Source organism: Erigeron canadensis, chromosome 3 (assembly GCF_010389155.1).
Source record: "Erigeron canadensis isolate Cc75 chromosome 3, C_canadensis_v1, whole genome shotgun sequence".
In the NCBI taxonomy this organism is placed as follows: Eukaryota; Viridiplantae; Streptophyta; class Magnoliopsida; order Asterales; family Asteraceae; genus Erigeron; species Erigeron canadensis.
The window spans coordinates 26,664,804-26,679,557 of record NC_057763.1 but is presented as its reverse complement, the minus strand read 5'-3'; the positions used below and the strand labels follow the sequence as shown (position 1 = coordinate 26,679,557).

The window sequence follows — 14,754 nt, the reverse complement described above, 5'->3', positions numbered from 1 at the left end:
ACCTTCCATGCAGGAGGTGGCATTAGGATACAACTTCTCGATATAAATCCGAAGATGAATCAAATGTAAGAGATACATAATTACCTCTAAAACCACTAAACATGTCATCTATAATATGCACTTCAAATAGATTATACAAAAATATCATAAAAACTACAAATGCTATTAACATGTAGCTAGTGACAGGAATAAGTGTTAGGCCTTTGAACAACAGCTGATAAGCTGAACTCTCGGGCCGGCTGCTGGTCTTCATTGTCTCCATTTGCCGCCACGTTTGTTAGCAAACGTATCGTTGCGGGAGCACAATGATCAGTGAGTGTGTTGATGTTCATGTCAACTAAATTGTACAGTATATATAAAAAGACTTGGGAAAAGTTGCCCGTACTTATTGACATGTGTTGACTATATATGGTGATATGGCAATATATATATATAGGGGTTGGGTATTGTAAAACAAGTATTAAAGTAAAACAAATAAGACATGATATTGACCCTTGGATCATGGTTAAACTGATGCACGAAGATTCACGAAGCAATTGATGCACACTGATTTTCATGTTGCACGGTGATCTTCAGTGAAAAAAAACCTATTGTTTTATTTGTTTTACTTTAATACTTGTTTTATTTTACCTAAAACCTATATATATATATTCCATTTCTTTTCTTTTACTTTATATATAGTGCATAATATAATAATAACACCAATATATATATCATTTAAAATGTAACAGCTTTGCACATGTGATTTTGGCAACATATGTATAATTCGAGACATGAATTAAAAAGTGTTTTACATTACTAGCATGGTGTCCGCGCGTTGCGACGGATACAATTGACACCACAGAATAATCCGATGCACACCTGCATCAATATCTCTTAAAAAACTAACAAATCTGATTCTAGTTTGGTATCATAAACATCAACCAAAAATTAGTAAGCCAATAGTGAAAACACATTCTGATTCATCCAAAGATTACTCAAAGCTTTATTCCTGCGGTCTAATTAGAACTTACTATGCTGTCTAGAGAAACTATGCTCATCATTCTCCAAATTTGGAACTTAATGTACATCATATATTGCTGCACCATAAGGGAAGGACCTCAGGTGCTTGATATAAGTAAACATTTGTCAAACACACAAGATCACTAAGGTTAGGTGCTCCGATGTAAACATAATATCCCTACTGATAACACATCCAGGAAGCATATACAAAAAAATAGTGGATGTTGATGCTTAGATTTTGATACTTTTTTCTTCCTTGACTCAAGAGCTAGCTTTGACGCCTTTGTCGGGAATTCTGAAGAAATAAATAAATAGATGGTTAGTCAATATAACAATTTGGTTCAAGGATAAATATCGAGTTCATTCTCGTCATATTCATCAACAAAAAAGTTTTACCCTTAAAAATCTATGTTGAGATAGACGACATAAATGGAAATAATGCAATAATGCATCACCATAGAACCAGTGTGTTGATATCCGATTAACTTTAAGATTTAATGGAACGTGCCATCGACATCATGTCACCTACAATACATAAGTCCCAGACTCCCAGTGACAGACTCGCTCAATGAAACAAAGTCGAGGTGACCTTATATATTATTAAGCAAGGTTTTGAAAATATGATATACCCATACTATACTTGGCATATAGATTAAAGTAAAACACAACTCATTCTAGGACAATAAAACAAGTGCGCATTTTACTTTCACATTTGTTGCAGTCAAGAATTCACAAAAAATCATGGAATGAAGCCAAATGTTTCTCATAAAATGATTTAACCATCATATTGTCACATATTGAAATCTGGAAAATGAAGCCAAATACTCCCTTTTTCCATTCTTGATATTATCTTATAATCAGGTAAATTTTAGTCCTTAACATTCCATGTTAAATGGGCCAGGTCAAAGTGTCAAACAAAACCAATATAGTGACATGTTATTGTACTTGACCCTAAACCTATATTACCTTCCATTTAAGCTCTAATAAGTACTAAGCAAAAAAGTTTCAATCATTATAGGGAAAAAAACATATTACCTTGATTATATGTCATTCCTCTTCAATCGTCGTTGTTCAATGAGTCACCGTCGAGGTGTCCATGTTCATGGATGCGATGCTCAAGAACCATGCACCTCATAGAGATCTGATAAAAACATGCCAAGGAAATGTTTGAGAAACTATTAAAAGATCCATAAGATAATTAAAAGTTGCAAAGCTGGTGATCCATAAGACTAACCCTCAACCCTAAATAAAACAATAATTCAGTGCCAACATAACAAAATAATAGAGCAAAATGTGGGTACTCACTTATAATAATCTGAACTTATAATCCATGAATAGTCTCCTATACACAATATATTACTTTATGAAAACTTAACCTCGCCAGACAGTAGCTATCTTATTATCTTTATAACATTATTATAAGGAAGGTGTGGCTATAGATTGAAAATAACAAACGACATATAACCTTTTTGTACTCCATCTGCAAGAACTAATACTAACACATGTCTAACCAAAATCAACAAAATTATATCCCCTATTCCTTAACTGAGTATGGCTTAATACACAAATATTGCAATACGAACCGAACTCGAATAAAATTGAGATTGAAAACACATACCCCGACTTTACAGGGAATGGTATACTGCCAAACCATCAAATTAACTACAAATCCATAGTTCAATCAAATCAAATCAGATCACATGTTTGCATATGATTATATTAATAAAATAAATAAATAAAAAGAGAGAATTAGGTAAAGAAGGAATAATTAAACAAACGTGAGGATGATTTTTTCGCCATGGTAGTTTTGACATTTTGACCCCTGTAATTTTCAACAAGGGTCTATATTAATAAGGAGTATAGATATAGATATAGATAATAAACTAATTAGAGCCGGCAAAATGGACCGAAATTGGGTCACCTGGGCCTTATAAGATAAAAGGTGAATCATATATACATTCGTTATTATTTTGTTTTCTTTTAAGGGCTGGACATTCATTATTTCGTTATATTATATAGTTTTCATATTAAGGGAGGGCGGGAAAGTTTTTATCCACCGTCACTTTATTTGAAATGGGTTTTTGATTCTTTCAGTGGGAAACTATCAAAGTATTAAATTTTTATGCTTTCTATTCAAATCTTTTCCATTTTATTATAATTTTGTGTGTGTGTGTGTGTTTGTGTGCTCACCAACTGTTTGATGAAATGTCTGTGAAGCCTATTTAGTTATTTGGATAAGCCCACCAACTGTTGTAGCATTACCCTGATTAGATATAGGATTTGGATTATAGTTTGGATGCATACATATTGCTTAACAGATTGGTTGAAATCTTCCTTTATGTAGACAGATTTTGGGCTGTAAACGAATAAGAAAGAGACTTGTTCATGTTAACTTAAAGAGCCGTTATAGCCTTTGATAAATTTGAGTTTATGTTTGTTCGTTTGTGTTATTTTAAGCATAAGCTTGCTTGTAATGGGATATTTTGAGATTTCAAAAAGCTGTTTCTTTTTTAGTAAGAGTATGCTCAGAAAGTTGGCTCTTTGAAACATAGGCATTGCTAATGCTGGATGCGGTCTTCCAAAGTTATGTAGGTCCTGATTTTAGCATTTAAACTTTTTCAGGAACAATTTATATGTTTATTTGAGTCATGAATATTTGTAAGTATCTGCATTGAGTTTTTCTTAGTTATGTAACTCATATATACATCATACTCTATTCAATGTTACCTTTTTGGTTTAAATAAAAACCCGATGAAGAACTGGTGTTTGGCTGTATGGGTTGACCCGAATCATGTGACACGTGACCTATTTTGACCTGTTTTTCAAGGTTGACATATTAAGCAATCGACGAATATGACCCAACCATTCTATATTGTAACCTCTAATAGTAATCTTTGTTTTTTTTGTTAAACCCTGACACTGTCTCAGATCTTATTTGCTATTCTTCCCTTTGCCCCCACTTCTGACTCGAATCTTCGTTGACTAGCTTGCCATTGTTTCTCGTATTCATATTCAATTAATCATAATTCATTGAACTATGGAAGTCTTACGGGCTTATTGTAGTATGGTTACTGCTTGTGTGCCTATAATAAGATTTCTTTTATGTCTGTTGGTTTGTGGTATCCAATAGTGTAGGTTTTTTATAGTTGTTAATTTTATGTTTATATTTAATATGTATCTCACCTTTTTCCAAATAATTTTGCCGTGTGGCTTTCATTTTAGCTTAACTTTGTTCAGATTTTTTTTCCTTTTTTTTTTTTTAATGTATTAGCATGCTAACTATACAAGGATGTCTTAACATTTGCAGAAATATCCTTGAATTTTGAAGGTAGATCATGTAGTCTTGAAGATTTCATATAAGCCATTGAACTTGTTGGCAGATTCTGGTAAATGTAGTCCCAATGACACTTCTTAATCGATTTGTCATCCAAAACAACCACCTTTACCATCATTTTTACCTGCAACCTGTTCGTACCTTTGTCGATGCCAGAGTTAAATGGGTCCGAGATGCCCACCTTGACTTTGCTGTTGAAAAGGAGAAAAACCTCAAACAAATACTTTCTCTCAAGAACCTAATCATCTCCCAACCCTCTAAAGCCATCCCTCTTTCTAATGCGTCCTTTTACAAAACCATATTCGATCTCCCCATCACCGCTACAAATTTCTTCCAGAAGTACCCTTCTGTATTTGAAATCTTCCAACCCTCCAAACCATTTTCCCACCCTCACGTTAAACTCACTCCACAAGCTCTAACTGTACACAATGAAGAATCAAAGATTTTGAACTCTTCTAGTTACCGTAAAGATGTGGCTGGGAGATTAACAAAACTTTTAATGCTCACACGAGCAAAAAAGCTTCCTTTAGATATTATTAATCTGATGCGTTTTGATCTTGGCTTGCCTCATGATTTTATCTTCACACTTCTTCCCGAATTTCCTGAGTATTTTCAGATTTGTAATATGGATAATAATTCAACGGGTTCTAATAATTCAATGGGCTCTGTAGTGTTCGGTCTAGAATTGGTCTCATGGAGAGATAATCTGGCAACCTCAGTGTTGCAGAGAAAAACAATGGAGGAAATTTATGCTGTTAAAAGGCAAATGCCCATTAAGTTTCCAATAAATTTACCAAAAGGGTTTGATTTAGAAAAGAAAGTAAGACTTTGGGTGCACGAATGGCAGAATCTGCCTTATATATCACAATATGAAGATGCATTCTTCTTGTCACCCAACAGTGATCAAGCCGAGAAGTGGACAGTGGCTATATTACACGAGTTGCTGCATCTTTTTGTATCGAAGAAGACAGAGAAGGAAAACTTATTGGCTTTAGGGGATTATTTGGGATTTGGACCGAGGTTTAAAAAGGGGTTGGTGCATCATAAAAAGGATCTCTTGACTCAAAGACATTTATTAATGGGAATGAGGTATCGGTATCTTCATCTTATGAACCAGAGCGTGAATCTAAAGAGAAAATATGGACTTCAAGTTAGTTGCAGTAGCAAACGCACGGGTTCTTTTATCAATAGAACTTAACAAGAAGTTCTAAATGCGAGTTTGATAATACTGACTTTGTGAAACATTGTTGGAAATGTAGACATGGAAGTGTAGATATATGTAAGGGCAACACTGCTGGAATTCTGGATTATTGGATAATTCACATTGTCAAAGCCTTAACATCAATTATCTACGACATGGAAGCTTAAATGTAGGAGTTGTAAACCTTCTATTTGTGAATGGGCTGATGTGGGTTATGTTTAGTAATGGTTCATACAGGTAAATCAGAAAGTATTTTTAATGCATTAATTAACTAATACTATTAATTTTGGATCATATTGGACAAACATATTTTATATGGGAAAATTCACAATATTTGGATGCCTGACCTATCTTGACCCCAACTAAAACTTTCTTATCCTAAACCTTGTTACTTTACCAGCCCGTTTTACAACTTCTAGAGTTCCAGTGTAGAGAACTCTGAAGAAACATAAGTAATGAAGCCATGTTTGGTGATAAAGTTGTGCAGAGAACAGATTAAAGTAACCTTGGGCTGGGTTTGGAAGACGTTTATTCCTTCTGGGTGTGTTGTGAAGATTACATTCCCTTTTATGGATATGGAAAATGGAAAACATCAAAATATCGTTTTCCAATTTCATTTTATAAAATGAAGAATGGTGTTTTTCATTTTATTGGAAAATTTGGAACTCCAATTTGTTCATTTTTTTTACTCGTAGTATTTTTATTGGAAATTTTTTCTAGAGATCAAAGGGTGTTTTACACAACCAAACAATGCCTAAATAATTGCAAGTCCAAATTTTGCCCCTCCTTATCGCCTCTAAAACATGGAAATACGGCAGCCTTTGTCAATGGCAAGTTATTGGCAAGCGAGAACTTTTATTATATTGAGTACTCCTGGTATTCTCATAGCGGTAGCAAATCGGTATTGACCGAACTTTTATTAATTTTTGACTTAATTAAGAATTTCTTTGGAGGTCGTATCATATGACAGATTCCATGGAAAAAGGTCTGAATGGGGCCAAAAACACACTAATATAGTAATAATAACGCGTTTTGGAAAAAGATTATTTAAACTCAACTTGGTTGTCTTAAAGCTTTTATTATTAGTATTATTTGATACTAGATTTTAAATTGAGATTATCCTCTTTTTCCTTTGTCCTGATTCAGCCTCTCAGTAGTACTGAAAGATTCACACAAACAGAAATTTCCAATGGCATCGGCTTCAACAAGTATGACATCGGTTGAAAAGAGTTACACATATGACGTTTTTATAAGTTTTAGGGGTAAAGACTTACGTACCAGTTTTGTTGATCATCTTTACCATGCTCTTCGGAAAAGAGGCATTATTGTTTTTAAAGATGATAAAGACATCGAGGTCGGACAAAAGATCGGTGACGAGCTCCCCAAAGCCATTAAAGCTTCCAAGTTTCACATCGTTATTTTCTCCCAGAGATATGCAGATTCTTATTGGTGCTTAAACGAGCTCGTAGAGATCCTAAAGTGCCAGAAACCGGGGGACCCAACTTTTTACCCGATCTTCTATCACGTGGCACCCAGCGAAGTCCGCGAACAAAAGGGGCCAGTTGAAAAAGCATTCGCAAAACACTTAGAGAATGAGGCTGCTGGGAGATGGAGAGCTGCTATGGAAAAAGCAGCGACTCTGGAAGGGTGGGAGTTGACCAAGACTGGTGATGGGTATTCTCTCTTTTCTCAGTACATGTTCTATATATTTTTATGTTTCTCAATTTTAAATCTATAGTTTTATTTGAATGGAAAGTTTGGGTTCATTGCAATTCCCTTTTCATATACGCAACTCAAATGTCAGGGAACCCGTTCTAGGAAAACCATGTCTTTAGTCTCGAGAGCATTTTGCTCACATTAGGATTTGAACCAAGACCTATAAATCTCGAGTTTCCCAAGTACAAATCCATCTATTGATGGTTGGTTCTTAATCTGTAGTTACTAACAATATATCATTATGTTATCAATGGTTAGTTTACTAATTCATGTATGATTATATATAAGTCATATATACAATTGAAATTAACCTGTCATGTGAGATTCTGAGTAACTTTATTGAATCTCCTTCAACACACAGGCATGAAGTTCAGTTCATCGAGAAAATTGTTCACGCCATTGCACAAAAGCCATATTTTGCCAATTTCAGTGTTAATGAAAACTTAGTAGGCATGACGGCCCGGGTGGAGAAATTACTTTTAAGTTTACAAGTTGGCTTTGATGACGTTCGGATGATAGGAATCACCGGTCTGGGTGGTGTGGGGAAGACGACTCTGGCAAGTGTAGTTTTTAATCGGATAGCCAATCAGTTTGATGGTAAAAGCTTTGTTCAGAATGTTAGAGAACGCTCAGAACACCCTAGGGGTTTGCAGGATATGCAAAAACAGGTCCTTACTTCTGTGTTTTGCGATCAAAGCATTGACGTGCCAAGTGATGTTGAGGGGCGTATTTTGATGAAAAGGAGGATGCCTAGCATAAATGTTCTTGTAGTTCTAGATGATGTGAATGATGTAAGGCAACTTAAGGCGTTAGCAGAACCAAGTTGGTTTAGGCCAGGAAGTAGAATCATCATTACATCAAGAGATAGACAAGTATTGGTAGCCCATGGAGTTGAGAGTCACAATATTCATGATGTTAGTACGTTATCAGATGAGGATGCAATTCGTCTCCTTAGTAGGTATGCTTTTAATACAGAGTGTCCAGCTCAGGGTTATGAAGAGCTATCTAAAGCAGTTATACGCTATGCTGCTGGTCTTCCTTTAACCATCGAAACTTTAAGTTCATCTCTCCGTGCTCGTCCTACGAATGAATGGGAAGATGCCATCAAAAGACTAGAAACAATTCCATGGGATGATACCTTGAATAAATTGAAAATAAGCTATGATGCTCTAGAGAAGGATCTGAAAGAGATATTCCTACATGTTGCTTGCCTATTGAAAGGCCGGAGGAAGAAGAGAGCTATCAGAATACTAGAAAGTTTAGGATTTCATGCTGAATTTGGTATAGGAGTTCTCGAGCAGAAATCCTTAATTACTCTCCGTGATGATCCTTATAATTATCATCCTTATGATAAGAAGGTGTTGGACATGCATGATCATATAGAAGAAATGGGAATGCATATTGTTCGTAGTATGCATCCTGAGCCTGAGCAACGTAAGCTACAATGGATTAAAGATGAGATTGAAAATATAATAAAAGAAGACATGGTAAGATTCAAGCTTATTTTGTAATATGGGAGATACGTACCATGTTTAACTAGAGTTATGTGCGCGCGATGCGGCGGTGTAATGAAAGCGCTGATGACGGTGACGGGTTGTGGTGATGCGCAGAGGTGGCGGCGGTGGCGCTGGCGGTGGTGAGGACGGGTGGTGGTGACGGCGGTGGTGAGCACGGGTGATGGTGGTGGCAGTGGCGAATAGTGTAGGTTATTGATGTAATGTAGTTTTGATGAATTGTTGAAACTTAAAATCAATATTGAAATTTAAGTTTAATTTTGAAACTTAAAAGGAGTTTTGTTTTATACTCGTAATATATAAGTATAGATCTGTTATAATAAACTTTTAATGTCAGTTTTCTTTTTATATAAGAGGGTACCGAAGCAATAAGAGGTATAAAATTGTCTTATTCGAGACTCCCTCCCGCTAAAGTTTTGAATAGTCTTAGAAAGATGAGTGGACTATGTTTTCTTCACGTGGAGTGGCCATATTGTAACACACCATTTCAATCTTATAGCAGGCGGGTATCTGAATATTTTACTTCCAAATACCATCTTCCAAATAGTTTACAATTTCTACATTGGCATAGATACCCTTGTAGGTATTTACCTAATACATTTCTAGGAGATAACCTTGTTGGGATGGAAATGCCCCAGAGCCATATCCATCAACTCTGGAAAGGGGGAGAAAAAAAGGTAGAATACTCCTTAATTTGTTTAATCTGATCTGTATGGTGCTATATATATATATATCTTATTTATTTATATTAATCTTTTTTTTTCTGTTCCTTCTTGATAGGTTCTTCCCAAACTCAGGTTCCTTGACCTTCGTGGTTCTAAACTAAAAACCTATGACTCTGCAGGGATGACTCCAAATCTTGAAGAATTACTTCTTCGTGAATGTTTTAAGTTGGTAGAAGTCAACATTTCTGATGAATGTTCGCATCTCAAGAAGCTAGACGTATACGGATGTAAAGCCTTAGAAAAACTCACCATTTCCAACGAATGTCTAATCTTGACGAGCTGGAGCTCTATGGATGCGAATTTTTAAGAGAACTTCAATTGCATGATGTGTGGAAGCATGATGCGTTTGGTGTCTGGAAGCATGATGTGTCTTCCAGATGATAGCATTTATATGTTGAAGCATCATCTGAGAGTACGTGACCTTTCGGATTGTAGAAACCTAGATCAGTTACCTGAGGATCTGGATAGATTGGAGTGCTTAGAGGAGTTAAGCCTTGCATATTGTAGATCCTTAGAGAATATTCCTGAATGCATCTGTAACATGACTCGTTTGAAAAGATTGGATCTCTCCTGGTGCTTTAAGCTTGAGAAACTGCCTGATGAGTTTAGACGTTTACAAAGTTTGGAACTGTTAAAAGTCATAGGGATAGATGATAGGTTAAAGAATCTTCCAGAGAGCATTTCACAATTGAAAAATCTTGAGGTTATTGAGGGTATGTTTCGTAGGAGGAGTTAAGGCCAAAAAAATGGAAATGAATATATTTCTTTGTTTGGTAGGGAAATGAAATACAAAACACGGAGAAATTGATTTCCTGAGAAATCCTCTTCTTTACATTTTCATTTCCATGCTATTTTGGAAGAATTGGGTTTTTAACTAACCATTTCTCCGTGTCCTTTTGGTGGAGAAATTAGTAAAGTTAAAGAATAGCGGTTATTTATTTTCATATCACGTGCAAATCACATTTCATACAAAATCTACACATACAACTTGAAACCCTAACCCCCAATTCAGGTGACCCTCTGACAAGTCAATTTTCTCCGACGATGACAACTCCATCTCTTCGGCATCTATTCGCTGGTAAAGTGAGCCATTTCATCTTCTCCTTTCTCCCTTCACTTTTATTCTGTGTGTGTATATATATATATATAGGTTTTAGGTAAAATAAAATAACTATTAAAGTAAAACAAATAAATCAATAGGTTTTTATTCGGTGATAATCACCGTGCATCATGAAAATCATCGTACATCAATTGGTTTGTGAATCTTCGTGCATCAATATAACCATGATCTAAGGATCAAGATCTTGTCTTATTTATTTTACTTTAATACTTGTTTTACAATACTCAACCCCTATATATAATATGGGATTTTCTTAACTACTATATAGAAAGAGATGTATGTTTAATAATATTTGTAAGTAAACATGTGGGGGACATAGTTGAAATACCAAATGGATTTTTCAAATGCGAAAGAGATTATGATATGTATATGTTTTCTATTCTGTATAAAAAGAAATTTAATGAATTGCTATACTCTTTTTTTTTTTTTTTTCCATTTAGTTGTTATCTAAAGAGGTAATTGTGTGGCATAAATTGTTGTACTTATTTGAATTAGATTTTATAATCTAACAAGATGAGTTGTTTACCAAGTATTCAATTGAGAAAAAGTAATAGGTTGTGGATTCTTCTACTGCGTAAATCATTGTTGTATACAGGCATTGCAAATTTGATTCATGTAAGAAAAAAAAGGAACTACTTGGATATTGTTGATGAAGATGAAAAGTTAATAGATGTTTAAATGGAAAAGCTCAAAGTCAAAACGAGATTGATCTCTTGAAGGTGGTTTAGGGCGAGATAGACGATTTACTGGGCATCATTTTGGAGGAAGCAATAAAACGTTACCGGAACATGTAGGCATGTAGCTACAGTTTGTCACTTACATGTGAAAGCGTATGAATGTATTATGTTTAAAGTTATACATTTCTTACACTTTCACCATATCTTATTTGTTATAATGTTTGGCATGATTTACTAGTTTTGTTTGAGTAGTAATGTGAGTTATAGGTGTTGCACAAATTTATACACAGAAAGAAGCTATGATTTCATCTAGCAAAGTATGGTCAAATTGTAGTAGTAGTTCTATTGTTTAGTTCTTGCAGAATGTTGAGTGTACAGAGGATTTATTTACTCCTGAGATGTTAAATTGATTGTATTTTTGAAATTAAAACTCAATTTTCATTTCTCTATTTTTAATCTAGCAAACAATGAATTTCATTTCTTTTAGATTTCTCAGGTTAATTTTTTTGTGAATACCAAACAAGGGAATTTATTGAATTTCTCAGCCAATTTCATACATTTCATTTCTCTTAATTTATCCCTATTAAACGTGCCCTTAAGAAGTGGCTAGGTTAGAGAATCTCCCTGATTAACATTCATGGCTTGTACATTTATGTATGTATATATGTATGTAACGCATTTGTTTGTTTCCGTTTCAACCATTCATTCGGGAACAGTACAAATTCAAGCTGCTCTGTCACATGTAATCGTATCCGGTGGAATATTGTATAATTAAGGATATCAAATGTCTCCCTACAACAACAACAATAACGGTACTCAATCCGGCAAAACAGCCGGGTTTGAGGGAGGTAAGATGTAGACCGCCTTACCGGTAGAGAGGCGCTTCCGAAGGACCTCCGGCATAGGGCTTTAACCCTTGTAAAAATTCTCGACGGCGAGCCGAAGCGGGAGTAATCTCGATCTCAGATCTACTCTCGATCTCAAAGAGAAGCCGGAGAGACCTCTCAACGGCTTTCTAGAGAGAGAGGAGAGAGAGAGAGTATTTTTTTTCCAAACGTCATATATTGTAGTTCTATTAATTTTGTTTACAAAACAACTCCAGGACGCTGTTTGCTACTTTATTTGAAATAGGTTTTTGATTATTTAAGTGGGGAACCATCAAAGTATTAAACTTGCATGCTTTTAATTAGATAAATTTCAGTTTTTGTATAATTTTGTGTTTGTCTATGTTTGTTTGCCCACCAACTGTTTAATGAAATGACTGTCAAGCCTATTTATTTATTTGAATAACACCCAATTATTTGCATTACCATGATCAGATATGCATACATTTGGCTTAAGAGGGTGGTTGAAAACTTGAAATTTTCTTATGCGTAGTCAGATTTTCGGCTGTAACGAACAAGAACGAGACTTGTGCATGTTGGTTCATTGAACTTAAAGAACGGTTATAGCTGGAGATAAATTTGTGTTTATGTTAGCCTAAATTTGCTTGTCAGTGGGGTATTTTGAGATTTTAAACAACTGTTTATTTTTTAGTGGTGAGTAGGAATCACTAATTTTTGCTCAGATGTTAGGGCATTGTAATACACTAATACGTAATCGTAATAATCAACCGGATAGCACTGCATATGCAGGATTCAGGCTTGCAAAGTTACACGTGACCTGAATTTAGCATTTAAACATTTTCAGGAACAATTTGTGTGTTTAGTTAAGTCATGAATATTAATAAGTATCTGCATTGAGTTTATCTTATGTATGTAACTTCTATATACATCATACTTCATTCAATTTTACCTTTTTAGTTTAGATAAAAGCAGGATGAAAAAATGGTACTTGGCTGTACGGGTTGACCTGAATCATTTGACACGTAACCTATTCTGACCTAATCTTCAAAGTTGCCTCTTTGGACAGGACCCAATCCATTTTTACCTCTTACGTAATCAACCAATCCGACCCAACCATTCTACATTGCGGCCTCTAATAATAATGTATTTTTTTTTTGCTAAAATGTGTCTCGAATCTTATTTTACTATTATGCCCTTTGCTCCCACTTCATACTCGAACCTTTAAATCTTTGGTTGACTGACTTTCCATTGTCTCTCGTTTTCATCTTCGATTAATCCAGAATTTGTGGAAGTCTTAGGGCTTGTTGTAGCATGGTTACTGCCCGTGTGCCTATAATAAGGTTTCTTATATGTCTGTTGGTTTGTGGTATCCAATAGTGTGGACTGTTTAATAGTTACTCATTTTATGTTTAGATTAATATGTATCTCAACTTTTCTCCTTATATTTTGCGGTGTGGCTGTCATTTTAGCTTATGTATTAGCATGCTAATATTTCGAGGTAGATCATGTAGTTTTGAAGATTTCATGATAGCCACTGAAGTTGTCGGACGATACTGGTCAATGTACTCTGAATGGCACTTCTTAATCGATTTTTCATCCGAAACAAGCACCATCACCATACCTTTTACCTTTTTTGATGCCAGAGTTAAATGGGTCCGAGTAGATACCTACTTTAAATTTCCTATTGAAAAGGAGGAAACCCTCAAACGAATACTTTCTCTCAAGAACCTAATCATCCCCCTGTCCTCTAAAACCATCTCTCTTTCTTCTGCAGCCGTTTACAAAACCATATTCGATCTTCCCATCACCGCTGCAAATTTCTTCCAAAAGTACCCTTTTCTATTTAAGATCTTCCAACCCTCCAAACCATTTTCCCACCCTCACGTTAAACTCACTCTACAAGCTCTAACTATACCCAATGAAGAATCCAAGATCTTTAACCCTTCCAGCTACCGTGAAGACGTGGCTGAGAGATTTACAAAACTGTTAATGTTCACACAAGAGATAAAGCTTCCTTTAGATATAATTGATTTGTTACAATTTGATCTTGGCTTGCCTCATGATTTTATCCTCATTCTTCTTCCTGAATTTCGGGAATATTTTCATATTTGTAATATGGATAACAATTCAACGGGTTTTGTAGTGTTCGGTCTAGAATTGGTCTCGCGGAGAGATAATCTTGTAACCTCAGTGTTGTAGAGAAAAGCAATGGAGGAATGTTATGGTGTTCAAAGGCAAATGCCTTGTTTTCTCTCCAACAAAAACAAAAGCAGCGACATTATATTCGATTCGATTGTTACTCTTTCTTTTGTCTGGTACAAGAACAGGAACTGGAAGAGCAATATCAAATGGGAAGAATGGCTTCAAAGTCCTCTTCTTTATGGTTCGTCTTGAGATATTGGTTGTAACTAATGTTGCTTTACTTGTTATTAGTTGCGAGTTTTGGATCATGTCCTCGGGGCTTGTATGAGTATAGGAAGGGTAAATTTGTTTATTTTTAGACTTGTACCTGTACTTATATGCTACTAGCAACTTATATGCTACTAGCAGCTTTCTGCCGCTAAAAAAAAAAAAAAGTAAGAATTTGAGAAAAACAGTGATTAAGCAGAGAAGTGGATAG

General features: G+C 35.1%; 2 protein-coding genes, 1 long non-coding RNA gene and 1 pseudogene across 3 annotated transcripts; all 4 read left to right on the top strand.

Annotated features, from left to right (window-relative positions):
• Positions 1 to 4,403: 4,403 nt before the first annotated feature.
• LOC122591789 (protein WHAT'S THIS FACTOR 9, mitochondrial-like) lies at positions 4,404 to 5,534 on the top strand. Its single transcript, XM_043764028.1, has one exon. The coding sequence runs from the start codon at positions 4,404 to 4,406 to the stop codon at positions 5,532 to 5,534; it is 1,131 nt and encodes a 376-aa protein (XP_043619963.1).
• LOC122592559 (disease resistance protein RPV1-like) lies at positions 5,379 to 8,834 on the top strand. Its single transcript, XM_043764819.1, has 3 exons — positions 5,379 to 5,774; positions 6,684 to 7,211; positions 7,615 to 8,834. The coding sequence occupies exons 1-3, from the start codon at positions 5,743 to 5,745 to the stop codon at positions 8,762 to 8,764; spliced, it is 1,710 nt and encodes a 569-aa protein (XP_043620754.1). The 5' UTR covers positions 5,379 to 5,742; the 3' UTR covers positions 8,765 to 8,834.
• Positions 8,835 to 9,839: 1,005 nt separating this feature from the next.
• On the top strand, positions 9,840 to 11,738 carry LOC122592560. The gene is made up of 2 exons (XR_006322730.1): positions 9,840 to 10,570; positions 11,208 to 11,738. It is a non-coding gene; the product is annotated as an uncharacterized LOC122592560 (long non-coding RNA).
• A 1,878-nt stretch (positions 11,739 to 13,616) lies between these two features.
• LOC122591788 lies at positions 13,617 to 14,528 on the top strand (annotated as a pseudogene).
• Positions 14,529 to 14,754: the final 226 nt, after the last annotated feature.

What these genes read in the sequence shown, in the direction of transcription:
- LOC122592559 (XM_043764819.1), top strand. Translation starts at nt 5,743, where the DNA reads ATGTGGGTTATGTTTAGTAATGGTTCATACAG. An exon ending in TTTAGTAATGGTTCATACAG is followed by an intron (nt 5,775 to 6,683) that starts GTAAATCAGAAA and finishes GTCCTGATTCAG; the next exon opens with CCTCTCAGTAGTACTGAAAG. An exon ending in TTGACCAAGACTGGTGATGG is followed by an intron (nt 7,212 to 7,614) that starts GTATTCTCTCTT and finishes TTCAACACACAG; the next exon opens with GCATGAAGTTCAGTTCATCG.
- LOC122591789 (XM_043764028.1), top strand. Translation starts at nt 4,404, where the DNA reads ATGACACTTCTTAATCGATTTGTCATCCAAAACAACCACCTTTACCAT.